This window comes from Saccostrea cucullata, unplaced genomic scaffold (genome assembly GCF_032062105.1).
Source record: "Saccostrea cucullata isolate Sc308-1 unplaced genomic scaffold, CSIRO_AGI_Scuc_v1 ctg1558, whole genome shotgun sequence".
NCBI classification, from domain to species: Eukaryota; Metazoa; Mollusca; class Bivalvia; order Ostreida; family Ostreidae; genus Saccostrea; species Saccostrea cuccullata.
Genome location: NW_026933071.1, coordinates 337,684 through 364,440, shown reverse-complemented (window position 1 = coordinate 364,440; position 26,757 = coordinate 337,684). Strand labels below are relative to the sequence as shown.

The 26,757-nt window shown below is 36.2% G+C and overlaps 1 protein-coding gene across 1 annotated transcript in view; it reads left to right on the top strand.

Annotated features, from left to right (window-relative positions):
* LOC134237182 (U5 small nuclear ribonucleoprotein 200 kDa helicase-like) overlaps positions 1-26,549 on the top strand; it is a 32,481-nt gene extending 5,932 nt beyond the window's left edge. Inside the window, exons 14-45 of the mRNA XM_062719281.1 lie at positions 90-260; positions 659-717; positions 915-1,173; positions 1,550-1,699; positions 1,935-1,996; positions 2,228-2,408; positions 2,564-2,668; positions 4,310-4,412; positions 4,717-5,048; positions 5,471-5,551; positions 5,873-6,063; positions 6,345-6,642; positions 7,058-7,128; positions 8,452-8,552; positions 8,755-8,928; positions 9,235-9,395; positions 9,584-9,682; positions 10,679-10,807; positions 11,116-11,307; positions 11,598-11,852; positions 12,275-12,477; positions 12,614-12,687; positions 19,708-19,784; positions 19,896-20,043; positions 20,352-20,428; positions 20,977-21,064; positions 21,328-21,449; positions 21,649-21,792; positions 22,123-22,299; positions 22,495-22,655; positions 22,823-22,904; positions 25,883-26,549. Coding sequence (XP_062575265.1) covers positions 90-260; positions 659-717; positions 915-1,173; positions 1,550-1,699; positions 1,935-1,996; positions 2,228-2,408; positions 2,564-2,668; positions 4,310-4,412; positions 4,717-5,048; positions 5,471-5,551; positions 5,873-6,063; positions 6,345-6,642; positions 7,058-7,128; positions 8,452-8,552; positions 8,755-8,928; positions 9,235-9,395; positions 9,584-9,682; positions 10,679-10,807; positions 11,116-11,307; positions 11,598-11,852; positions 12,275-12,477; positions 12,614-12,687; positions 19,708-19,784; positions 19,896-20,043; positions 20,352-20,428; positions 20,977-21,064; positions 21,328-21,449; positions 21,649-21,792; positions 22,123-22,299; positions 22,495-22,655; positions 22,823-22,904; positions 25,883-26,125 — 4,770 coding nt within the window. The 3' untranslated portion in view covers positions 26,126-26,549. The remainder of the gene's footprint in view (positions 1-89; positions 261-658; positions 718-914; positions 1,174-1,549; positions 1,700-1,934; positions 1,997-2,227; positions 2,409-2,563; positions 2,669-4,309; positions 4,413-4,716; positions 5,049-5,470; positions 5,552-5,872; positions 6,064-6,344; positions 6,643-7,057; positions 7,129-8,451; positions 8,553-8,754; positions 8,929-9,234; positions 9,396-9,583; positions 9,683-10,678; positions 10,808-11,115; positions 11,308-11,597; positions 11,853-12,274; positions 12,478-12,613; positions 12,688-19,707; positions 19,785-19,895; positions 20,044-20,351; positions 20,429-20,976; positions 21,065-21,327; positions 21,450-21,648; positions 21,793-22,122; positions 22,300-22,494; positions 22,656-22,822; positions 22,905-25,882) is intronic.
* Positions 26,550-26,757: the final 208 nt, after the last annotated feature.

Here is a 26,757-nt window from a genome sequence, read left to right as displayed (position 1 = left end):
CAACTGTTAACTTTCTATAAAGATAAGAGATAATTTCCTGGTCTGGTTTTGTATATAACAGTGAATTTGATTTATTCTGTGTATTACAGAGACTGAAATCTTACGGCATTAAAGTGGAGGAACTGACCGGAGACCACCAGCTGACCAAAGAACAGATCACCAACACTCAGATCATTGTGTGTACCCCCGAGAAGTGGGACATCATCACCAGGAAGGGTGGGGAACGCACCTATACTCAACTCGTCAGGCTCATGATATTTGTGAGTACACTCAAATAATAAGAGAGTTCACTCAGTAAATCAAGATTCAGTTACATTTAGGTACACTCAGGCTATGTATCAGTTAAAAATATACATGTGGGAGAGAGAGGGGATAGGAAGATGAGTTTAAACACATTAACAGTATGTACATGTAATTAAGAGTGGAAATGGTTGTTAGTCTGTCCTCATCGTGTCATAGATAGCATAGATGTACATGTATATGAATTCAATGAATGTGTAGTTTGAGGATGAACAAGTGTGCTGTATTCTGAAGATGCATACATGTAACAATGAAGATCTGAAGATGACCACTGGAACCACTTTTACACACTGTTTTAAAACAATATAATTCTCATGAAATCTGCGTTATTCTCTAATTTCTGTTTTGTTTCCTATAGGATGAGATTCATCTTCTTCATGATGACAGAGGACCTGTTCTAGAGGCATTAGTGGCCAGGTAAGTCAGGGACCTTCTCTGTAAAAAGATTTAAATCATTTTTTTACCACTGACTTCCAGGTTAAGTAAAAAAAATCTCAAAGTTGTTTTGACTCATTCAAAACAAAATTTTACTTGAGTCTTTTCCGACATGGTGTTCATATACATGTTTTGATTGATAGAGTAACTTCATAGAAATTATTGTGTATTATTTTCAGGACCATTAGGAACATAGAGACGACACAGGAAGACGTACGATTGGTGGGACTCAGCGCCACCCTCCCTAACTACGAGGACGTGGCTACCTTCCTGAGAGTGGACCCAGCAGAGGGACTGTACTTCTTCGACAACAGTTTCCGACCAGTCCCTCTGGAGCAGCAGTTTATTGGAATCACAGAGAAAAAGGCCGTCAAGAGGTTCCAGATCATGAATGAAATCGTGTACGAGAAAGTTTTGGAGCATGCTGGGAAAAATCAGGTGCGTTAATGAGAAAATTAGTGGGAAAATCAGGTGTTAGCATGACCCTTTGTACTCTTCACTGAGATTTTTTGTCCATTTGCTAAATTAAAATTTTGTCAATTTGATTTTGATTTATAAGTCCATTCATAGAAAGAGAATACGAAAGATTGGCAGAGAAGACCATTATTAGACTAAAGCATCTCTGTTAAACACTTATTTCACATTAAGATCTAGACTAAAAAATGTGATGGAATGCATGTACATGTAACAAACATTTTGTTTAAAGTTCTAAATCAACTGCTCAAAATATCTGATTGCATTGATAAAGCTTTGATTGATCAGATAATATTTTACTTAAAGTTAATGCATTTGATTGGTGTACTGTTTATTCTAGGTGTTGGTTTTCGTCCACTCAAGAAAGGAGACAGGAAAGACGGCTCGAGCGATCCGTGACATGTGTCTGGAGAAAGACTCCCTGGGGATGTTCCTCAAGGAGGGCTCAATCTCCACAGAGGTGCTCAGGACAGAGGCCGAACAGGTCAAGGTAAGGTCAAAGATATATAGGTCAAGGTAAGGTCAAAGACATATAGGTCAAGGTAAGGTCTAAGGAACATAGGTCAATGTTAAATTGTAAAGAAATGGATTTCAAAATCATAATGAAGTGCTAAATGATTGCTATTCACAAGCATAAACTTAATGTTTATATGCATACAGTGATTACTTAAGTGAATAGTATTGGATGGTAACTTGTATCTCACATTTGAATTGTTTTTTGACAGAATTTAGAGCTCAAAGATTTACTGCCTTATGGTTTCGGTATCCATCATGCAGGAATGGCCAAGTAAGAGAAATAAATATTAAAATTGTATTTTCTAAGCCAGTCCTGAAGTAGAATGATAGATCTGATATAAATGTATTTCTATATTTTTATAGCACTAAGAAATTGAAAATTAGCATGTACACAAGTTCTTCTGTTTAAGATATTATGTTTATCGATATGTTATTGGACATGTATATATAATGAAGCTTAAAGTTAACAAGTCCTCATATACCTATTTGACTGTATATTCAGGGTTGACCGTATCCTAGTGGAGGATTTATTTGCTGACCGTCACATCCAGGTTTTAGTGTCCACATCCACGCTGGCCTGGGGGGTCAATCTGCCCGCTCACACGGTCATCATCAAGGGTACACAGATCTATAACCCAGAGAAGGGGCGCTGGGTGGAGCTTAGTGCTCTAGACGTGATGCAAGTAAGATGTCCTAGTAAACATCTTTATAATACTGAAAAACTTTCCTTGTAGAAATAATGGAGAAGTCATATGATTGCATGACCTAGAAGTAAAGATCTCATTTTTTAATGTTTTCTGATTGTGGACATAGGCTGTATGTGTTACTTGAATTGTAGATGTTTGGGAGAGCTGGACGGCCTCAATACGACACAAAGGGAGAAGGCATCATGATAACCAACCACAGTGAACTCCAGTATTACCTGTCTCTGATGAACCAACAGGTCAGTCACATGATTGTCACATGAGGCCAAACAAAAAAATAACTTTGTTTACTGTTACATGCTGAAATAAAATAGGGTCGGTAGGTAGGAATTTTTTTTTATTTTATTGAATTTTTTTAATACACAAATTCACATGAATTGGTTGAATTACAACATGTACAAAAAGTTTTACCATTGTACTGTGCCTTACTTTTGTCTGGGCTTGTAATATGGGTGGTATACAATATAATCTTTCTTGCCAACTGCCTTACAACTCAGGGGTGTGCAATAAAAAAAAATCAAGTACTAACCCACAGGCTTGTAACAACAATAAAGTTATTATAAGTCCGAAGTTAAAAGTGACCAGTCCAAATATTGGGGCAAAAAACTGTAAAAACTAATACTGTAGACGTCTTTAATTTCACTTGTCTAAAATTTCACGGTTTATTAGAAAGTTACCTTTCACGGTGGTTTTAATTTCACGGAGAATGGTTTGTAAATATTCAGGTTCTATGACAGTTTCTAGGTAGAAATGACGTGAAACAATAATCGCGATGGTTTAAAGTTCGCGGAAAATTCTTAAATTGTGAACATAGTGAAATTAAAAACACCGTAATATTTTCCATTTCTACAGTATTTTAAAAAGTTCATAGTAGAGAAAGGTAGGGTCCTAAGCCATTCCTTTTAAAGTTGAAGTTTAAAACTTTTAAGAAATTATCTTTTCTTTTCTGAGCATATTGCACTACTCTAGCTTATCTAAAATGAAGCAAAAATCATTTTATTTTCATTTCAAACCATTAAGTATAATTGATATATATTAAAGTTTAATCACATAACACTTAGCTATCATTTGATTTGGGGATCCTATATACAGTAATTAAAAGAGATATCTGCATGTATTTACCATTAACAGAGGAATGGAGGAAATTCGGATTAGGAAGAAACGATCGTTTTTTAAGTAAATAAGTCAGGTAGTACTGCAAAATGGATGAGATTAAAGTGATTTAAGAGCAGTAGGAGCATGCTGCCTGGAAAATTTTCATTAGTTGGAAATTAAATAGCAAAACAATGAGTGAAAATATCGTTTGTGTTTCTCATGTATTTACATGCATAATTTTAATTTTATTTTTACTACCCCCCAAAAAACGGCAGCTCCGGGTGTTTGGCAATGCTAGTTGCACACCCCTGCAACTGCCACACAATGGTAAGCAAATAGCAACGAACTCGTTGATGTAGAAATTGAACTCACTTGTTTTGTTTCTGTACTTTCAATTTCGATTTCAAAGATGAATGTAAAAGTTAAACTGACTGGCCAGTAACTTCCGGTTTTTTTTTGACGAAAAAAAGTTTGGGTCGGCGATTAAAATTAGGGTCGGTCGGGTAACCGTAAACAAACATATTTTTTTGTTACGCCTGATCAACACATGATTGTCACATGGTCATAGTGTCAATAGCTTGATCATAACCCTCACAGTATACAGTGCCTGATTTAGCTTACCTTTGACACAAACAATCATATTTCTTAAATTTTATAGAAAATAAAGAGAAATTCTTCCTTTGCAAAAATCTTATCAGACATCACATTGCAAAAATGATATCATTTTGCAGAAAATAATAAGATTAACAATTTATAGAAGATAACAAATGATTTGTTTATTCCAGTTGCCGATAGAGAGTCAGTTTATAAGTCGAGCATCAGACTGTCTGAATGCTGAGTGTGTCCTGGGAACTGTACAATCTGTCAAAGAAGCTGTGGACTGGCTGGGTAAGTTAGAGTTACTAATCAGTCTATAATACAGTGGACTGGCTGGGTAAGTGGGAGTTCATAGTCAGTCTATAATGCAGGGAAATCAATGTTTGTGGGGGACCAGTGTTTGTGAATTTCGTAGGTTATTCTTGTCAACGAACTTATATCCCATGAACAATAATCTTCTCAAAATATTTATTCATTTAATCTATACCAGCTACCCATGAAATTATGTCCCTGAACATAGAATCTCTAAAAAAATGATTCCATAGTAAATGCAATGGGTAAATTTACACTTATTTTGCTGTTTTTCTCTCTACAGGATATACCTACTTGTACATAAGAATGCTGAGGGCCCCTGCATTGTACGGAGTCAGTCATGACATGCTAAAAGACGACCCTCTGTTACAACAGAGGCGAAAAGATCTGATCCACACTGCGGCCATGACTCTGGATAAAAATAACCTGATCAAGTACGACAAGAAGACGGGACAGATCCAGAGTACCGAGTTAGGACGAATTGCCAGCCACTACTACTGTACAAACGAGACAATCGCCACGTATAACCAGCTCCTCAAACCTACACTCAGCGAGATTGAGCTGTTCCGAGTTTTCTCTCTGTCGTCCGAGTTCAAGCATATTGCTGTCAGAGAGGTGAGAAAATTGGTTAGAAAATGCATTCGTTGTTTAATTTTGATTGGTGATACATGAAATAGAACATATTTTTGTGCAGTTGCAAAGAAATACCATATAAGTAGAATTTTTAGCGAGGATTTAATTTTGGCATTATTAGCGAGGATGCGGGCATCGCTAAAATTGAATATCGCTAAAAATTAATTGTGTATTATTTGTAATAGTTTCTTTAGTTAGCATTTTAAAATCGCTAAAAATTATGTCTCGCTGAAAATAAAATACCAGGTTTTAGGTAGAAATCGCTAAATTTGCGCCTCGCTAAAATTTCCACTTATACGGTAGGAGTGATTCACTATGTTTGGTGTATTCTTATACAGTTAATAATATGTAGTGTATAATAATATGTAGTGTATTTAAGGTAAAAGTCTGAGTGTGTTTTACAGGAGGAGAAGTTAGAACTACTGAAGCTGTTGGAAAGAGTTCCTATCCCAATCAAAGAAAGCATTGAAGAACCTAGTGCTAAGGTAAAGGCAAAACAAACAAATTACTGACCTAGTAACTCAGTCTTAAAAAAAGACCATCACAGTATAGTATCTAAAACCACATTAAATACATGTATAAGGTAGGTCCTATTTGTAAACATGAACTGGACATAAAAATACATCATGTGACTGGATTTTTTGCCCCGTAGGTCAATGTCCTGCTACAGACCTACATCTCCCAGCTGTCTATATACATTGTATGTTATTAACATTTTGCCTTATAGGTCAATATCCTACTCCAGGCCTACATCTCCCAGCTGTCTATATCCATTAATATGTATTGTTTCTTTTTTTGCCCTGTAGGTCAATGTCCTGCTACAGGCCTACATCTCCCAGCTGAAGTTGGAGGGATTCGCCCTGATGTCTGACATGGTGTTTGTGACTCAGTCTGCAGGCAGATTGATGAGGGCCATATTTGAAATAGTTCTACACAGAGGCTGGGCCCAACTGGCAGACAAGGCCCTGGCCCTTTGTAAAATGGTCAATAAACGCATGTAAGTATTGACTGCCATTTAACAATGAGCTCTTGATTCTGGAAATGGTACAAATACAGTACATATACATGTAGTATGTTATGAAGAAAGGTCTTATTTTGTAAATGAGATGAACTTAAAGTGTTCAGTAAAAATTAAACTTTATACTCAAATAGTATGTGTTGCTTCAAAATTTTGACTATAGTGATTTAAATTGATAGAATTATGATTTTAAATTTAGTACATGTAAATATTTTTAAAGTTTGAGCAAATGTGGCATGTTTTCTGTGATTTTTCCATAGGTGGCAAAGTATGTGTCCATTGAGACAGTTCCATGACAAGAAGATGCCCATCGAAGTTATAAAGAAAATCGAGAAGAAAAACTTTCCGTTTGAGCGTCTTTATGATCTGGATCCTTTGGAGATTGGAGAATTTATCAGGGTACCCAAGAGTGGGAAGACCATCCATAAATATGTACACCTGTTTCCAAAGCTTGAGTTGTCCGTCCACGTCCAGCCGATCACCAGAGCCACCCTGAGGGTGGAACTGACCATCACCCCTGACTTCCAGTGGGACGAAAAAATTCACGGGTCATCAGAGGTAGGATCAGAATTCTGACTTAAAGTTACTGTAAACATGGTGATCATGTGTAAATTAGCCTAATCAATATTTAGGACACTCACCTTCTATCATGCAATCATAATTAAGCAGACTGTAACAATGATATGTTTCGTATTTATCATATAATATAATCCAGGCCTAGGGGCCATAAACCTTGGACGAGCTCACTTTTGATCTCAGTCTCACTTTTTCCAAAGGAATATATAGGGAAAAGTGAGACTGAGATCAAAAGTGAGCTCGTCTAAGTTTTATGGCCCCCAGGCCTGGACTCATCAAATTAGGGAAAAAGAAGCAGTGCAGAAGGTGTTCAAATATTTCTACTGCTAAAATAAAAGTGTTTGCAGAAAGTGGAAATGCAGAAATTTAACTTGATTTTTTATCTTGTATTTTTTAGGCTTTCTGGATTCTGGTGGAGGATGTCGACAGTGAAGTAATACTACACCACGAGTACTTTTTACTCAAAAGGTATGTTAACAAAGGACTAATTTTACAGGCAGTGATAGAGACTTTTTAGCTCACCTGAGCTGAAAGCTCAAGTGAGCTTTTCTGATCACATTTTGTCCGGCGTCCGTCTGTCCGTCTGTCTGTAAACTTTTCACATTTTCGACTTCTTCTCAAGAACCGCTGGGCCAATTTCAACCAAACTTGCCACAAAGTATCCTTGGGTGAAGGGGATTCAAGTTTGTTCAAATGAAGGGCCAAGCCCTCATTCAAGGGGAGATAATTGGGAATTAATGAAAATTTGGTGGCATATTTTAAAAATCTTCTTCTCAAGAACCACTGTGCTAGGAAAGATGATGAAACTTATGGGGAAACATCCTCAGGTAGTGTAGATTCAAGTTTGTTCAAATCATGACCCCCGGGGGTAGGGCGGGGCCAAAATGGCCGACCAAAGTTTTACATAGAAATATATAGGAAAATTCTTTAAAAATCTTCTTCTCAAGAGTGACAAAGCCATAATTCATCATATTTATATGGAAGCATGCTCAGGTAGTGTAGATTCAAGTTTGTTCAAATCATGACCCCCGGGGGTAGGGCGGGGCCAAAATGGCCGACCAAAGTTTTACATAGAAATATATAGGAAAATTCTTTAAAAATCTTCTTCTCAAGAATGACAAAGCCATAATTCATCATATTTATATGGAAGCATCTGCAGGTAGTGTAGATCCAATTTTGTTCAAATCATGACCCCCGGGGGTAGGGCGGGGCCAAAATGGCCGACCAAAGTTTTACATAGAAATATATAGGAAAATTCTTTAAAAATTTTCTTCTCAAGAATGACTAAGCCATAATTCATCATATTTATATGGAAGCATGTTCAGGTAGTGTAGATTCAAGTTTGTCCAAATCATGACCCCCGGGGGTAGGGCGGGGCCAAAATGGCCGACCAAAGTTTTACATAGAAATATACAGGAAAATTCTTTAAACATCATCTTCTCAAGAATGACAAAGTCATAATTCATCATATTTATATGGAAGCATGCTCAAGTAGTGTAGATTCAAATTTGTTCAAATCATGACCCCCAGGGGTAGGGCGGGGCCAAAATGGCCGACCAAAGTTTTTAAAGATATATATAGGAAAATTCTTAAAAAATCATTTTCTAAAAAATAGCAAATCCATGATTGGTCATGGGACTACTTTTGGATTTAAACTTTACAATAAAAAGCCATTTTCTACTTTTTCCTACCCTTAGTGCTCAGGTGAGCGATGTGGCCCATGGACCTCTTGTTCTGTTATATGATGAAAAAACATGTACATGTAGATACTGTAATGTTGTTTCTTTGCAGTAAATTTGCCCAGGATGAGCATGTGGTCAAGTTCTTTGTCCCTGTCTTTGAGCCTCTGCCTCCTCAGTACTTCATCCGAGTCGTATCCGACAGGTGGATAGGTCAGTATCATAGGTCTATTATTGAGTTCATCTTCAAGAGAGACTGCATTAATTATAACGACACTGTGTAGAAATATTCTTGTATATTAAGGAAAAAAAATGTATTAAGCATGAGGTAATGAACAGCTCGAATAATATCTTTAAATCATTTCAATAGAGACTTTCTCTCTGCTTCATACCATGTCTTGAACCTTTTTTACAGGAGCGGAGACACAGCTCCCAGTCTCATTCCGTCACTTGATCCTCCCGGAGAAGTACCCCCCACCCACAGAATTACTGGACTTACAGCCCCTCCCAGTGTCTGCCCTCAGGAGCCCCGCCTTCGAGAGTCTGTACAGTGACAGATTCCCATTCTTTAATCCGATCCAGACTCAAGGTAAGATATGGAGAGTCTTTATGTTGATGATTTTTATTGTTTTCAAGAAAATATGCAGTAATTTGGAGGTGTTGTGACAATTAATACTAAATGAAAAGAAAAAGAAATTAACTGTAAGTACCTGTACAGTGCACATATAGGTGTTCTAATGTTATTAAACTATTTCCATGATTTTCAAAGTGTGTATGTACATATAAAATAGATGTGGGCCATTTTGTGCAGCTATTTCTGCTGACTTATTGAAATTCCCCCATGGAAACATGATGCTTTATACATTGTATACATTGTGATTGTCATTGATTTCAGTGTTTAATGCTGTCTACCACACGGATGAGAATGTATTTATTGGGGCCCCCACGGGGAGTGGGAAGACAATCTGTGGAGAGTTTGCCATACTGAGGATGTTCTCCCAGAACCCTGATGGTCGATGTGTTTATGTCACCCCACTGGAGCCTCTCGCCCAACAGGTAACGAAGAATGGTTCATCTTCATCAAAAATTTTAATTCTATTATAACACACCCTCTGTAAAGAATGATATCCGAATTTTCATATACATGTACATGTACAGTTTCTCAGATAAAGTCGACTTTATTAGCAATGACAGGTTCTTACATGTTTTCTTCTTTTGATTATTGTACTTGATTTGTTTGTTAGGTTTATACAGAGTGGTCTGCCAAGTTTGGAGGACAGCTGGGGAAGAAGGTGGTCCTACTTACAGGAGAAACAGGCACAGATCTCAAACTGTTAGCTAAGGTAAGGGGCATCTGTCATAGATCTCAAACTGTTAGCTAAGGTAAGGGGCATCTGTCATAGATCTCAAACTGTTAGCTAAGGTAAGGGGCTCCTGTCACAGATCTCAAACTGCTAGCTAAGGTAAGGGGCTCCTGTCACAGATCTCAAACTGCTAGCTACAGTAAGGGGCTCCTGTCACAGATCTCAAACTGCTAGCTACAGTAAGGGGCTCCTGTCACAGATCTCAAACTGCTAGCTACAGTAAGGGGCTCCTGTCACAGATCTCAAACTGCTAGCTAAGGTAAGGGGCTCCTGTCACAGATCTCAAACTGTTAGCTACAGTAAGGGGCTCCTGTCACAGATCTCAAACTGCTAGCTACAGTAAGGGGCTCCTGTCACAGATCTCAAACTGCTAGCTAAGGTAAGGGGCTCCTGTCACAGATCTCAAACTGCTAGCTACAGTAAGGGGCTCCTGTCACAGATCTCAAACTGTTAGCTAAGGTAAGGGGCTCCTGTCACAGATCTCAAACTGCTAGCTAAGGTAAGGGGCTCCTGTCACAGATCTCAAACTGTTAGCTACAGTAAGGGGCTCCTGTCACAGATCTCAAACTGCTAGCTACAGTAAGGGGCTCCTGTCACAGATCTCAAACTGCTAGCTAAGGTAAGGGGCTCCTGTCACAGATCTCAAACTGCTAGCTAAGGTAAGGGGCTCCTGTCACAGATCTCAAACTGTTAGCTAAGGTAAGGGGCACTTGCTCAAAAAAAGTAAGATGGATGATATCTTCAAAATACTGTGAAATCGTTTCTAAAAGCATGTGTCTATGTACATGTAATTTTTAAGAGTCAAATAGAATTTTTTGGTGTATACCAGTATTTTTCAGGCATTAATTTATTAAAATTTTATGTAGGTAGACACTTGATAAAAGCAGTAAGTATTTATCAGTATGCATACATTATTGTGTTTGATGATACTTGATACTTTGAGGATCATGTAATAAGTGGCAATGTCATTTACAGGGAAACATCATCATCAGTACTCCCGAGATCTGGGATGTGTTGTCACGGCGATGGAAGGTCAGAAAGAACGTACAAAGTGTCAACCTCTTTGTTGTGGATGAACTTCATCTGATTGGTCAGGAAGTTGGGGTCAGTAGGTCATGAATAAAAATTCAGTATTTTCTTAACATCAGTGAAATTCAAGCTGTATGTTTCATCATTTTCTTTCCACTGACCTTAAGAATTTTAGTACACTGTTTGTCCATTTTGATGCCTTTTATGTAAAGTTTCCAAAGCTTTCGTAAAAGTGAACATTTAATAAGTAAATCCTGTTTATCTCCAGCATATGTCCATGTATATTAATGGTTATCTGATTGAGCTTTGACTACTGTGACATTAGCATTTGTAGGTGCTTGTTTTACAGTCCTAGTTACACCTAATGTGTTCTTTATTTACAGCCGGTGTTGGAGGTGATCTGCTCCAGGATGCGTTACATGTCTGCTCATTTAGAACACACCATCCGTGTGGTGGCCCTCAGCTCCTCCATCTCTAATGCCAAGGACGTGTCCCAGTGGCTGGGCTGTACCCCCACAGGGTTCTTCAACTTCCACCCCAACGTCAGGCCCGTCCCTCTGGAACTACACATACAGGTAATTGAGTAGAAAGATCTCTCCATTGTGTCAGAGGTGAACAGTATACATAATGAATTAGAAAAGAAGAAGGAAAAGAAGAAGGAAACACTATAAACTCTGTTTTTCTAGGGAGAGAGGGAGCTCTAATTTGTTAGTTGACATCATGCATGTGCAAGTGCTTGTAAAAGTTAAAGTATCTTTGTAACATTAAAGTAGCCAAGGTTGAAAATTTCTGAAATGTAAGTGAACAAACATGAAAAACAATGATAAGAGACCGAACCGTGAACTTGAATTTTTTTTCTTTTCAGGGTTTGAACATCAGCCACAATCTATCCAGAATCATTGCTATGGCAAAGCCCACGTATCAAGCCATCCTCCGTCATTCTCCAAGGAAGCCTGTCATTGTGTTTGTACCGTCCAGAAAACAGACACGCTTGACTGCTATTGACATTTTGACCTTTAGTGCTGCGGAAATTCAGGTTGATTCAGAGACACCCAGGAGTCGATTCCTTCACGTAAAGGAGGAGGACATTCAGCCATTCTTGGAGAAAATATCAGACAAGGTATGAGAAATATAGTGTCGACTTCTGGGTTGTATTTTGTGTGCATAAGTCTGTGATGTACAACGTAAGTGGTGTTTGATTATACCAGGGTTGTAGAGAGGGTCCTTTTGTGTCTTTGTTGTGAATGAGAATTATTCAAGAACATTTTTATTTACTCTGGAACAGATTATCTGTGTTCTTGTTAATTTGATATTGTAGCAGTCTGCCATTATGCCTATAGATACATGTAATTCAGTTCAAGAATTGTGTAATCTAAAAATGGATTTTCCAATGTAAAAAATCTTAAAAATGTGAAATTTAAATTTTATGAGCATTCATAATATAGTCATGTAATATCTTACAATAAAATACATTATAATTTTTAGTTTCAACTAAGTTACTTAATAAAACTGTGATTAATAAGTAATGTGATTGATTTGTAGACGCTGAAGGAGACTCTCAGTAACGGTGTGGGGTACCTCCATGAGGGTCTGTCTGACATTGAGAGGAAGGCTGTGGAGAATCTCTTCTCTAGCGGCGCTGTCCAGGTGTTAGTGGCTTCCCGCAGTCTGGCCTGGGGGATGAGTGTCTCCGCCTACCTCGTCATTGTCATGGATACACAGTACTACGACGGCAAAACTCACTCGTAAGTTTATAGAATTATGGTGTTTATTACTCCATAAATGAAATTTTTAAATTAAAATTTGAAATATAGACATCTATTAGAATTTTGCTAGAAAAACCCACACCGATTACTAATTAAAACTTATTATCAAACATAGGTATGAGGACTACCCTGTGCCTGACGTTTTACAGATGATTGGTCGAGCCAATCGACCTCTTCAGGACCAGGAAGGTAATCCGATGTGGGCAATTTAGCCCATACTCTACATAGATAGGAGACAGATTACTTTAAAGCCATATATGGCGTATGTAAAATGAAAATTAATAGACTAAAATTATATGAACTTATTATTTGTATCATTACATTATATAACTAGAGCCGAGCTCGTTGCAAAGCAACGAATAGGTCTTCCGTTGGAGCTACGGACTAGAAGACGTAACCTTGAGTCGAGGTCAAAAGCCGCATACTAAAGATATACAAGTAAAAAACCTTGTAAGAGAAGCAAGGCCAAAATAAAATTATTGTTTGTTTGGAATTCCCTCCCGCCTCATTGAAATGCCCCCTCCTGAAAAAAATTTATTAACCAAAAGTAGGAAGATTTTTTTTTATTTAATCATTTTTTTTGGCCCATTACCTGTATCACATGCACCATACAAAACATTGAAATATAGTGTCAGATCTATGTAAAATTAGTTTTCAATTAAAAAAAAAAAAATTAATTTCCCTCCCTCCCTCCTGTGTCTGAAACCCTTCAGGCGGCAATTCCAAACAAACAAATTTTTAAGTATGGCCCAACTTACAATGTTTCGCTAGGAAAAAGACTGTAAAGGAATACTAGTATGTGTGACCTTTATCTTTCCAAATGACCTTGTGCTAAGCAATAACTAACTCTCGTTAGAGCTAAAATTGAGTTAAAAAGAATTAGGTCAAAGTCAAAAGAAAGGCCAAGTTCAAAAATGGTGATGCCATTAAATAGCTCTCATCAGTATGCATCAACATGTGAAGTTTGATAACACCATTTTGAATGGTATGTTTAAAACTGAGCTAAACACTAATTTAAGGAAAGTGAGGTATATGCATGTATATAAAGTCAAGTTTAAAAAAATGTTAATGCAATTGCATAACTTTAATTAATTTCTATCAGTATATAAAGATTAATAAAAATATCTTGGATAGTTTGTTTGAAACTGAGCTAAAGGCAATGTGTGACAGAAGGATAGACGGAAGGCCAGAAAGTAGGAAGGATGGAAGACATCTGACAAACACCAAATGCCTTGGCCATATTCATGGCAGGGCATAACATGTCATGTATGATTATTGGTTTACATAAAAATAGGTCGTAACTTTCAGTCTCGGAATTCAACCCCTAAACTACATGTATACATGCATGTACAAAAACAAATCAACCGACTGACATTCTGTGCTTAGAAGGAAGACATTGTATTCATTTTAAGGGATGGGGTACTTATAGTGATGAGAGGAATTTAACAACCTGTCGGTCCATGAAACATTATTTTGGAAAGTCTGTATACAGCTGCCTGGCTTTTCTTAGAATGAAATTAGTATTTTTTTGAAATATCAAAATAATTCTTTTAGGCCATAATAAATTATTTGCTAGATTCTCATCCGATTTTTTTTAAAAATCAAGGCGGGCGGGCGGCTTTTATTTTATATTTTTTATTTCTTCAATTTTTCAGATTTTTTATTGACCTGGTCAATTGGTGTAATTTTATCTACAATACCTGAATAAAAGTCATCGTAAAAGTTCAAATATCTCTTACTTCACATTATCATCAATCTTTTTCAACCAATGACCCTTGTTTAAAATATATATGCATGTATTACAGCAATTACAATCTTTTCAGCTGTCAAAATCATGTCGACTTTCGCGGGATTAAAAACGAAAGTAGAATGGTAGATAAATACCGATCCCGATTAGAATTAAGACGAAGAAAAACAGAAATAAAAAAAATCGAGGCGGGGGTATAAAATCGAGGCGGGCGGGGATGAGAATCTAGGAATATTTTTATTATGGCCTTATTGACGCAGTGATATATTTGATAGGCTGTATAATAGCTGTTCGGATATAGTGCCGTTTGAAGGTCCAACACCTTTCTTTTAATATAACCAAAGGTTCTAGTGATCTTTTTACCGTATAGTCGAAATGCATGGGTGAAAGAAAAATAACGTATGGGGTCGTTCAAAAACAAATTAATGAGCTGTGTTTTTCATCTACACTTTTTTCTTCTGGTTTTCCTTTTATGTGAGTTGCCGTTTATTTTGTTCATACCGCTGTTCATACGCGCTACCAATGTGAGAGGAGACAACAAGACGTCGTCAAGCAACAATGACTGACCAGATGGACGTTTATATACATTGTAATCATTATACAACCAAATATCAGAGCGAATCGATAATTTAAGTACCTAGTTAAATACATAGGAATTAAATAATTAAGGAAAGAATTTAATTTATATTTTATGATAAATAGGCAATAACGAATTTTCTAATTTTGTAAAATCGTATTCTGAAAGCTCTGGATGTATATGTTTGGCCGCTCTTCTATGTAAAAATTCATACATATAAACATATAATTATTATCGGCTGCGGTAGCGGCCAATCTTTTTGTGATTGTGTGAGAGATTGCACATGGGGAAATGAGACGTTTTTTTCACTACTTCAATAAAATAATTTGTAAATTATAACAAGTAAAAATCATGCGTAAAATATTTTAAAAACTTGCTTAAACTTAGTATTAAATGTTGAAATATATTTCGTTTTCATTGTCATTAATATCTCATGATCATCGATAATTTATGGTCATATAAAAAGAGTTTACATCAGATACTCCCCAGCCTGAGTGTGTTTAAGATTTGAAAAGAAATCTCTTGATTTTCCGGATAATGATGATGTGGTTAAAGTGCATGGTGAATAAAAAAATGAGGAGTTTTTCAACTTCTAGTAAAAATTTTTTTGAATTTGCTCTACATCTACAAATGACACAAAGATTATGAAAATATTTTTTTTAAATTTTGCACTGCGGTTTGCAGCATAGCCTGCTCTGCAGAAACCATGAGCATTATCACGTAATCAAGATCCAGGGTATCGAGGCTCGGACAGGCCTACACCTTCATTTTGATGACAATAAATTCTTCTTATACATCAATGAACATGATTTTTTTTAACATCGATAAATATATTTATGAGCAAATGCGGTAAAATTATTTTTATTTTGCTTTGAAAACAGCCTGAAATAGAATTGAAAAACTATTTCAGCTTTGAATATCTTGACGTGCTTTCCTTGCATGTGAAAGAATTTTTTTGCTTTGCAGCCAATTTGATGCTTTGCATCAATTAAATTCGTACTGACATTGTACATGTACAGTAAAATATTCTGTTTATTGGACGAAATAGTATACCATTCTGTACAATATCATTTTCAGTTTAGTAGCAAATAACCGCAAACTCAAAAGTGCTTAATTTCATGTTTGATTTCTCCCTGTGAATTAGAAACGTTAACTCCACCTACAATTATCATGCATGCGTACATGTAGTTTAATATTCATAAAACAATTACTACTTCGATAAATACAGGAAAAAATGGTGTAAACCTAGCACGTGTTTTTATTTGGCTATCAAAAGGCATAAAACTTGAAATGAATAAATGCACAAGCGATTACGATTGATTTTAAAAACAAACTGAAATAGAGTGAAATTGAATGATATGAAAGGAGTCGACATGATTTCAAACCCAATTTTCCATTTGTAACTATCGGAGTACACAACAGATTTTCAAATCGACATACCCGCTGCTATCTGCGGACACGAGCTTGTAAATGAGGACTGGGCTACAAAATTTTAGACACAAAGCGACAAAGCTGGATGTAAACTGTTTATTACAAATACGTGAATAATAGTATATTTTAAAGTATTTTTTTAACGTTAAATGTTTATTAATATTAAAAAAAAATAATGGAGAAACAAAAGAGTGATGGTAAAAATAAAACGTACATAAGTACATTACGTATCACAAGACTTCCATCACTAATTATAATTATTTGCCGAAGTCCCTTTTCAATTACAATTTAAATAAAATACATTAACACGGAATAGAGAAATAATTTTGCATTAACAGACCAAAGAAAGCGATCACAATTCAAAATGATTTTATGCACCAGTGTTTCGAATTACGATTAAATGAAAGATCGGTGAAGTATTCTTATTGATTCGATAAATTAAAAACATGATTTTCTATTAATTGATAGGTCTTTGTACACAATGGATTTTAAACACGATCACACACTTGCATTGTTTACGACAGGTGGCTGAGCTGGTACACTAGTGACCTCGATCGACAGCGTCGGATTGGCGCGTTGGATTACATAACTGTTACAAACATCTAGGCGATCTTGGAGATCGCCAAATGTATACAACTAATGATCGTGAATTATTTGATGCATAAAGTTAAAACAACTTATAATTGTTATAATAATCAATGTAGAAAGATAGATTTAATATATTCCATAAGGTTTATGAAGACGTGTTCACTATAAAACAAATTAATAATAAATAAAAAAGAAAGACTAATCATTATTAATAATTTAATAGTGAACCGTAAAGCACGTATAAAGCCCTATTTAGAAGAAAATTAACATTAAATACCATAGGGTTTATCACTGACAGGAAGTTTGTGTAAATTATACACATGAAGAGGTCTGATTTCCTTTCCGAATGAAAAACGCTGCCTGTTTACCTGACCTGCTTTCAACTACGTATTACGCAACACCCCCAGTATAATGGAACACAAAACATTTTCATCAGATTAAAAAGGTGTCAAAGAACAATTTTGTTCGTATAATCCAGATCGAAATATTTACCGTTTTTGAGTTATAAAGCAAAAAATTTCAAGCTCCCTAAATCCCTAATCATAGGGGCCAGCCCCTTTTGTATAGTATTATATGAAAGCCCTTGCAATTATGCACAACTTTTGTTCAACATGTCTTAACAAAATATTTTTAGTCTTCAAGATAAAAAGGAAAACGTGTAAATTTTCGCTGTTTTAGGCGTTGTATTTTTTTACCCCTATGTAGCGCCATTTTGAATACAGAAATCGAAAAACAAAAACCGATGTGCACAACTTCAATCCTTCTGTTATCTAAAACCAGTAAAATTTCTGCTCCAGCTCTAGTGGTCTGTGAGCCTTTATCTGGAAATGAAAGCCTATAATTTTTTGTTTAAAGGGAAATAACTCATAACCGGAAGTAAATTTTTGAAATTTTAGACAACATTCTGATAGAGTTTATTACCGTCTATAACGTCTGAAAATTTGCGTAAAATCCATTGAGAAATGAGTGAGATATGAAAAATATGATATGATATCAAAGTTGGCGTCTAGGAAGAAAAAAAAAAAAGAATAATAAGAATAATCTTAATCTTCAGAATCAGTAGAAGGTCTTCCGTTGGAAACGGAAGACCTTAAATATAGAACTTTTCCGTAAATTACAGAATCTAAGTCAATTGCGTTTTAAAGATATCACAATTTAATTTGGATTCTCGGAATTTTCTCCGACTCGGAAGAAAATACAAAAGATTTAAATAACACATTACAGAGAAGATAAAATTGTATTATTAGTTGACACTAGGTTTTCTCCGCGTTCAGAATTGTATGAAAAGTTTTAATTTAAGGCCATAATAAAAATATTCCTAGATTCTCATCCCCGCCCGCCCCAATTTTATACCCCCGCCTCGATTTTTTTTATTTCTGTATTTCTTCGTCTTAATTCTGATCGGGATCGATATTCATCTACCTTTCTACTTTCATTTTAAGTCCCGCGAAAGTCGACATGATTTTGACAGCTGAAAAGATAGTAATTGCTGTAATACATGTGTATATATTTTAAACAAGGGTCTTTGGTTGAAAAAGATTGGTGATGACGTGAAGTAAGAGATAATTGAACCTTTACTATGACTTTTATTCGGGTATAATTGTAGATAAAATTACACAGATTGACCAGGTCAATAAAAAAAAATTGGAAAATTGAAGAAATAAAAAATATAAAATAAAAACCGCCCGCCCGCCTCGATTTTTAAAAAAATTCGGATGAGAATCTAGCAATTTATTTATTATGGCCTAAATGTATTAACTATATTTCTTTACTTAATTTAGTATTTTTCTAAAATATATTTTATTGATCAGTTACGCCATATATGGCTTTAAGGACATTGGCAACGCTTAAGTTCTGGCTTTCGTATAGAATTTTTCAAGATTTTTTGAACACGTTTAATGGTACCAAACATGTTCAATTTAGGTCCTTTTTACTCATCAAGCCAGCCTTCCTCTATAGATTTTGTCAATTCAATGTTTTTACAATTTTCAATGCATTTCCTATGTAAAATGTTGATAAATGGGCCTGTATTATTTTAATCATAAGTTTTCTCCAAAACCCATTCATTAGATAAAGTTTATACATAAAATACATTGCTGAAACCTTATTTCCGTTGACATGCATATAATTTGGCTGAAAATGCAAATATTGAAACAAAACACAGAAATACCAGCACTGTTCTTTAATTTTGAGTTACTTCCCTTAACATCTAATCAATATTCATAATGATCAAGAGACTGATTGTTTGTTTCTATTCTATATTTACTTTATTGGAAACGAACTGTCATAAAACATTTTTGCAAGGATTTATTAGTAACGTCTAAAAGTGCCTCCTTCACATAATTAGAATCATTCTCATCCTGTCTACCTAGCTCTCACCACTTTCAGCATAATTATTTCACATCTTTGCACTTCCCAGCATTCATGTACGTATTCTAAATGACGACCTGTTGACTGTCTGCCCCCTCAGCACGATGTAAACAAACTCATCGCCGCTTTTCTTTTATTACTGTAGAGTTGAATATATCCGATAAAAAAAAAAAACACGTGCGTTTGTTTACCTCTTAGTCTGTAACATATGCTTTATTTGTTTTCAGCACCTAGAGAATTCCATACGGGAGATCACTCTCAATGACTTTTTTCATAAGTGAAAAAACCTATGTATAAACTCTTTTTCTCCGGAAACCCTGCATTGCCAATGACCTTAATTTGATCATGAGTTCTTCATAATTAAAAGTTCTTGATTGCCTACTTCATATACATAAACCTATGTGCGTACATGGAAATATTTACAATATATATTCTTGATACGTGGGAATTGCTGTTTTGTTGTTCATACTATTTAAATGAAAATCCAATTTCACAGGTAAAGCTTTGATCATGTGTCAGAGTTCCAAGAAAGAGTTCTTCAAGAAATTCCTCTATGAACCATTACCTGTGGAGGTAAACATGATTTTTTTTTAACTAATTTGAAAATGTATTCCATTTTATACTCAGAGTTTTACATAACACTGCCACCTGAACTGCTATTGATTTTCATACATTGTGTTACAGAGCCATTTAGATCACTGTCTACACGATCACTTCAATGCTGAGGTGGTTACCAAGACGATAGAAAACAAACAAGATGCAGTGGACTACTTGACGTGGACATTTCTATACAGAAGAATGACTCAGAACCCCAACTATTACAACTTACAAGGTGCAAAAAAAGTTAAATTATAAAAATCATAAATTAGCACAATCAAAATTTACTAAACTCTTCATCTTCAGTTGATTAGTGTTATCATTAATTAGAGAGATGTACATGATAGGCCTTGTAAGTATAACCAAGTTTTAATAAATTAAAAAAGTCTTGTAGAGGTCAGAACTACTTATGACTGTCTAATTGTTTATATCTCCTAACTAAGCCAGTATGATCAGTATTCACCATGACTTTTTCTTGTACACTGTGTATTCCATGACGTGTTATTACATTTTTCCTGATCTAAGATGTTTTGACTTTTTTAGGTGTCACGCACAGACATTTGTCTGATCATTTATCTGAGTTGGTAGAGAATACAGTATCTGATCTGGAACAGTCTAAGGTAAAAACTCACCTCAGGTCAAGTGGTCATCAACTGATACAGAGAGATAATGGAGTACAATTGTCTTCATAAATTCATGTTTAAACAATGGTCAATAGTAAAGTCCTTTATTTCTTTATAAAGAGTTAAGGTTAAACTAAAAATACTGTAGAAGTACTTTTTTCCGCGTGGTATTAATTTATGCTATGTACGCGGTCACAAATTCTCTGCGGAAAGTTGTCCCATCATACTCAAAATACGTGTAAGGAATATAGTAAGAGTTCAAGAAATCTGCATAATTTTCTAACCGCGGACTAAGGAGAAATAGAGATTCCGCGGAATTAAGACCCCGTGGAAAATAGTACGTCTAGAGTATGCAAATTTACATGCAACTCATACATACAGGAAATAAAAAATATGAATTAAATCTTAAAAAAAAAAAAAGCTCCTGTTTAGAGAATTGTTAGCAGTGAAACTGATTCAAATTCAAAGCTACTGAGTAAGAACATTGGAAGAGTAATTGACCCTCTGTTATTTATGTATGTGTATAGAGTTGTCTTTGTTTACAGTGTATCAGCATTGAGGATGAGATGGACATGACTCCATTAAACCTGGGTATGATAGCAGCCTACTACTACATCAACTATACCACCATAGGTTAGTCTTGTAATTCATTCATAAAGCTTATCTCAGAGGTCAAGTGCTAAAATGATAAATTACTTGTTGTTAAAATAATCCTGTAAATTATGTTATGATTTTAAAAAGTACATGTATCTTTTGCACTGTCTGTACTTCATGCAGTTAATATGAAATAAATAAATTTTTTATTACTTGATTTACTTAATCATATTTTATACTGCTCTAAAGAGCTTCTGAAAACATTTTCTCACATTAAAAGCAACGGTTTACTTCTATTACAGAGACCTTCAGTCTGTCCCTGAACAACAAGACTAAGATAAAGGGACTCCTGGAGATCGTATCTAATGCCGCCGAATACGAGGATGTTCCCATCAGGCATCATGAAGAGGCCATCTTAAAATCGGTAAGTCTCTCTGTACATTTATCAGCAAATAAAAATTTAATATTAATACAGGGAAGTTTTTTGTAACTACCTTGTATCCATATCAGTAGTCAATGTTAAGTAAAATAGATAGTTTGATATTTTGTGTAAGCTAACATTTCTATTGTGTTCAAATATATAGCATCTGAATATCAACACAATCTAATTTCTTAAATTCCAGCTGGCCAGTCGTCTGCCCAATAAGCTGTCCAATCAGAAGTATAACGACCCTCACGTGAAGACGAACCTCCTACTCCAGGCTCATCTCTCACGCATGCAGCTGTCAGCAGAACTCCAGTCTGACACAGAGGATATACTCAGCAAGGTAAACAGTGATGGGGAAAGTACATGTGTAATGAATATATTGTTTGTTTGAGGGGGGGGGGGGGGGGTGGGGGCAAATGGTGGTTTAAAATCTATAAAGTCAAACTGAGTTTGGGAATTGAGGTAAGTCATTTGTTTTTATTTGTACATTGAATATCAAGAAATGAGAAATGTTTTCGTGTTCTGTTCTAATTTCACAAATCTGCAGGTAAAGACTAAAGTTGTATGTTAGAAATTGAAAAATAATTAATATCCTGATAACTTTAATTTGATTTCCACAGCGTACCTGCTATTTGTACACTCAATATATTTATCTGTTTCGTTTATTCAGGCTATTCGGCTGATCCAGGCCTGTGTGGACGTCCTGAGCAGTAACGGCTGGCTGAGCCCTGCCCTAGCGGCCATGGAGCTGGCTCAGATGGTGACCCAGGCCATGTGGGGCAAGGACTCCTATCTCAAACAACTCCCACACTTTACAACAGAGCTCATCAAAAAATGTCAGGAAAAGGTAAGAATTTGGTCTAAAGACTTTGTTCTATAGCACGATACAAATTATAATTTTGAACATTTGAACTTTATAAAAGTGATTCAGAGAAGAAAAATTTTTAAAAAAATTCCAACTACATGTAGTTTGAAGACAAGAGAGGAAAATCTGTACAACCCAGTTTATTTCAGCATTTATCAAGATATATTTTTTTTGTAGAAAATTGAGAGCATCTTTGATGTGATGGAGATGGAGGACGATGATAGAAATGAACTCCTACAGCTGACGGAGGAACAAATGGCTGACGTGGCCAGGTTCTGTAATAAGTACCCCAACATCGAGATGTCATTCGAGGTCCAGGAAAAGGAGAGTCTTCACAGGTAAGGGGGAGGGGGGAAAATTTGTAACGTATGTTTGGATCCTCCATCAATAAGAAGAAAAAAAACATAAACTATACTCAGTCATGCATGTTGTACATTTATGTGTAAACAGACATGATATAAATACCAATTGAAGTGTTGATTAACCATTATCTATCTGTTTTTAGTGGTTCCCCGGTCAATGTACTGGTGTCCCTAGAGAGAGAAGATGAATTAGTGGGACCAGTGGTGGCACCATTCTTTCCTCAGGTGAGTGAACAAAAAAGATAAAATAATTTACTCTTTCTTATTTTTTTTTTTTTTTGCTCACCTCAACGAAGTTGGGGGAGCTTATGTAATACCCTCGTCGTTGGTGTCGGCGTCCCAGGTTAAGGTTAAGTTTTTTGGAGCAGTTTTCTTTTTAACTACTTCTATGTCCTATATGGATTAGACATGCATGGAAGATGGAAGATGGTGTTTCATTGTACCAGTCAAAGTTTCAGATGCTGCAATTTCAGCAAAGGAATGACCAGGTTAATGTTTTTGGAGCAGGTTAACATTTTTTGGTGCAGCTTTTGGTGAAGTTTCATTTCCAAGTAACTATAAGACCTACGTTGACCAAACTTGCATGGATGATACATCTAAGGATGCATACTACCAGGCTTGCTTCAGATGCTGAATCTGACCTACATTTTCCGGTTGAGTGAACAGGTTAAAGTTTTTGGTGCAGGTTTCATTTCCAAGTAACTATAAGCCCTATGTTGACCAAACTTGCATGGATGATACATCTAAGGATGCATACTACCAGGCTTGCTTCAGATGCTGAATCTGACCTACATTTTCCGGTTGAGTGGACAGGTTAAAGTTTTTGGTGCAGATTTCATTTCCACGTTACTATAAGCCCTATGTTGACCAAACTTGCATGGATGATACATCTAAGGATGCATACTACCAGGCTTGCTTCAGATGCTGAGTCTGACCTACTATTTCCGGTTGAGTGAACAGGTTAAAGTTTTTGGTGCAGGTTTCATTTCCTAGTAACTATCAGCCTTATGTTGACCAAACTTGCCTGGATGATACATCTAAGGATGCACACTACCGGGCTTGCTTCGAATGCTGAATCTGACCTACATTTTCTGGCTGAGTGAACAGGTTAAAGTTTTTGATGCAGGTTTCATTTCCAAGGTACTATGAGCCCTATAATGACTAAACTTGCATGGGTGATACATCTTAGGATGCATACTACTAGACTTGCTTCGGATGCTGAATCTGACCTAAATTTTCCGAATGAGTGAACAGGTTAAAGTTTTTGGTGTAGGATTCATTTCCAAGTAACTTTGAGCTCTTTAATAACCAAACTTGCATGGATTATACATCTAAGGTTTCATTCTACCAGGCTGGCATTGGATGCTGAATCTGACCTATATTTTCTGGTATAGTGAAAGGGTTAGATTTTTATACAGGTTTCATTTCCAAGTAACTTTGGAATATATGTTAATGCTACGTTTACACTATGTTCCCGGCAGCCACGGCAGCCCCGTTTGCCTGAAACGTAGTGCGCCGTGAGATTTTGGTTATTTTCCCCTCTATATCCAAGTCTTGACAAGTTCTTTTGCGGTCTTCTACGGTCTTCTACGGAATCCGTGATGGGCCGTAGGAAGAAGTTGCCGTGGAGTGCCGGAAGCTCCACGGCGCACTACGGTTCTGCCACGTATGCCAGCACGTTCCCCCCAGGCCTCTTACGTTCTGATAGGTCCCCTCTCGTTTCTCGCGTTCTTATGAAGTTCTTATACGTTTCTCACGTTCTGTCAAGTCTTTCTACGTATGAAACGTATTGACGCCGGGAAACTATGGATCACGTTTGTGCCAGAGAAGGTCTCCTAACCAGAAACAATCATTGTATCATGACCCTTCGAAGATAAAACTTCATGAATTCCTAAGACGAAGATTTTATTTTCGCGTGTTTGCTGGTTGCATACGTAAAATCACTTTGTCAAAATGAAGAGAACCAGCAGCAGTTACAGAGAGGGACGGCAGGAGTGCAGCAACTAGGAATGAGACGAATAAGACGAATGAAACTTCTCTGCAGTGCCCGGCTTTTATATGCTTCCTCTCAGACCGTGTGCGCCGTGTCAGACCGTAGTAGAACGCAACGCACCGGGACCATAAACCGTAACATGCCGGGACGAACCGCGATTGAACGCGAGGAAACGGCTACCATACACCCTAGTTTGCCGTGAGGACCGTGATGAAACGTGGCAGAACGTGATGAAACGGACAACAACCGTGAACTAGCCTTGACAGAACGCGGACTAAACTCAGCAAAACGTCTCAAAACGTGAATTGACCGTGAGATGAATGGAAATATACATTCTCCCGTCCCACTGCGGACTGCCTCCAAGTTCTGTTACGGTACATTACGTGTTGTTGCGTTTTGTTGCATTTATTCCGTTTTACTACGACCTACTAAGTTTCACATCTGCAACGTGGCCACCGTGGCAAATTTTTTGACAGTTTAAAAATCTGGCACGGCATCCACGGCAATCGCGATGAGTTACGTTTGCCCATCCCGTTCCCCCAAGTTTTCTCACGCCCATCCTGTTTTTTCCACGGTGGCCTGAAACGTGATTGCCGTGGCTGCCGGGAACATAGTGTAAACGTAGCTTTAGCAAACTTGCATGGATGATACATCTTAAGATGCACACTAATGGACTTGCTTAAGATGCTGAATTCATTGTACATTTTTCAGATAATGGACCTTGTAAAAGTTATGGGTGCCGGTCTAAGAAACTATAAGGTTTATATAAACCAAACTTGCAAAAACTGATGCTTCAAGGGATAAAAACTCTCAAACTTGCTTCAGATGCTGGATTTTAATAATGTTTTCATGATTATGAAATAGTTTTAAGTTTTTATATAGGTCTATTCCATAGTATCAAATCAAAATTGCATAAATTTTGCTTTATTGGATGTACACATTTTGTTGGTTAATAAAAATGTGTGACTGCCTTACTTAAAGACAAAATTTGTTGAGGTGAGCTCTGTAATCTCTGATTACCTATGTTTATATTTTGGTAAAAACATGTTTCATTTTCATATGTTGTATTTTTTTCTTGTAAAAACTGCTTACTAATTCAATTCGTAAGCTGGTGAGAATGAATAATTATTCATCTTTTATTAATTATAAATTAAAAAAATACATAAATTTAAAACAAATGTCAAACCTAATTTTTGTTTTCTTTTATCAGAAACGAGAAGAGGGTTGGTGGGTAGTGATTGGAGACAACAAATCTAACTCCCTCCTATCCATCAGAAGATTGACCTTGCAGCAGAAGGCCAAGGTCAAACTGGACTTTGTGGCCCCTTCCCCTGGTCACTATAACTACACCATCTTCTTTATGAGTGATGCTTACATGGGGTGTGACCAGGAATACAAGTTCAGCATCGATGTGAAGGAAGGAGATAGTGAAAGTGAAAGTGATAGCGATTAGATCAGCTGATTAAGAAAGTGAAAGTAACAATTGTGGTGTAGGAAAAATGAGGGAATAATAAAAGTAATAAACAATTTACAGAATAGGAAAATAGAGCAAGGATTCTTTGACATTTTTAAAATGATTTGAGAATTGAAAAGAATGTAGAGTTTTGAGATTGGATCATGATCATTATCAGCAACTATTTACTTTTGTTGCCTGTAATATTATGATGGTTTTGTATATTATTACATGGTACGTATTTCCTTTTTAGCAGTCATTGTCACCATTTTCAGTTTAAATTTTTTTAATATTGTTAGAGACTTTTGAAGCCTCCTATAGAATTTACATGCACAGTAAATTAATATGAATTTAATTATATTGTATTTCAATATCTTATAATAAAGAAAACAATGGTATTTTGATAGACATATCAAATATTTCTTGCCATTTTTTTCAACACCAAGTACATGACTGTATTATTTGATCAATAAGTAATGAAACAAAAGAAATTGAAAATGTTCACGCTTTTCAGGGATAACCCAAGTGCATTAATCATTTGATCATAATATAGTATTCATTAAAGACCCAATTTTTTTACCGTACGTTTACCTGAGGAGGGGGAGTGGTCCAAGAAACAGTGGTGTTATTTA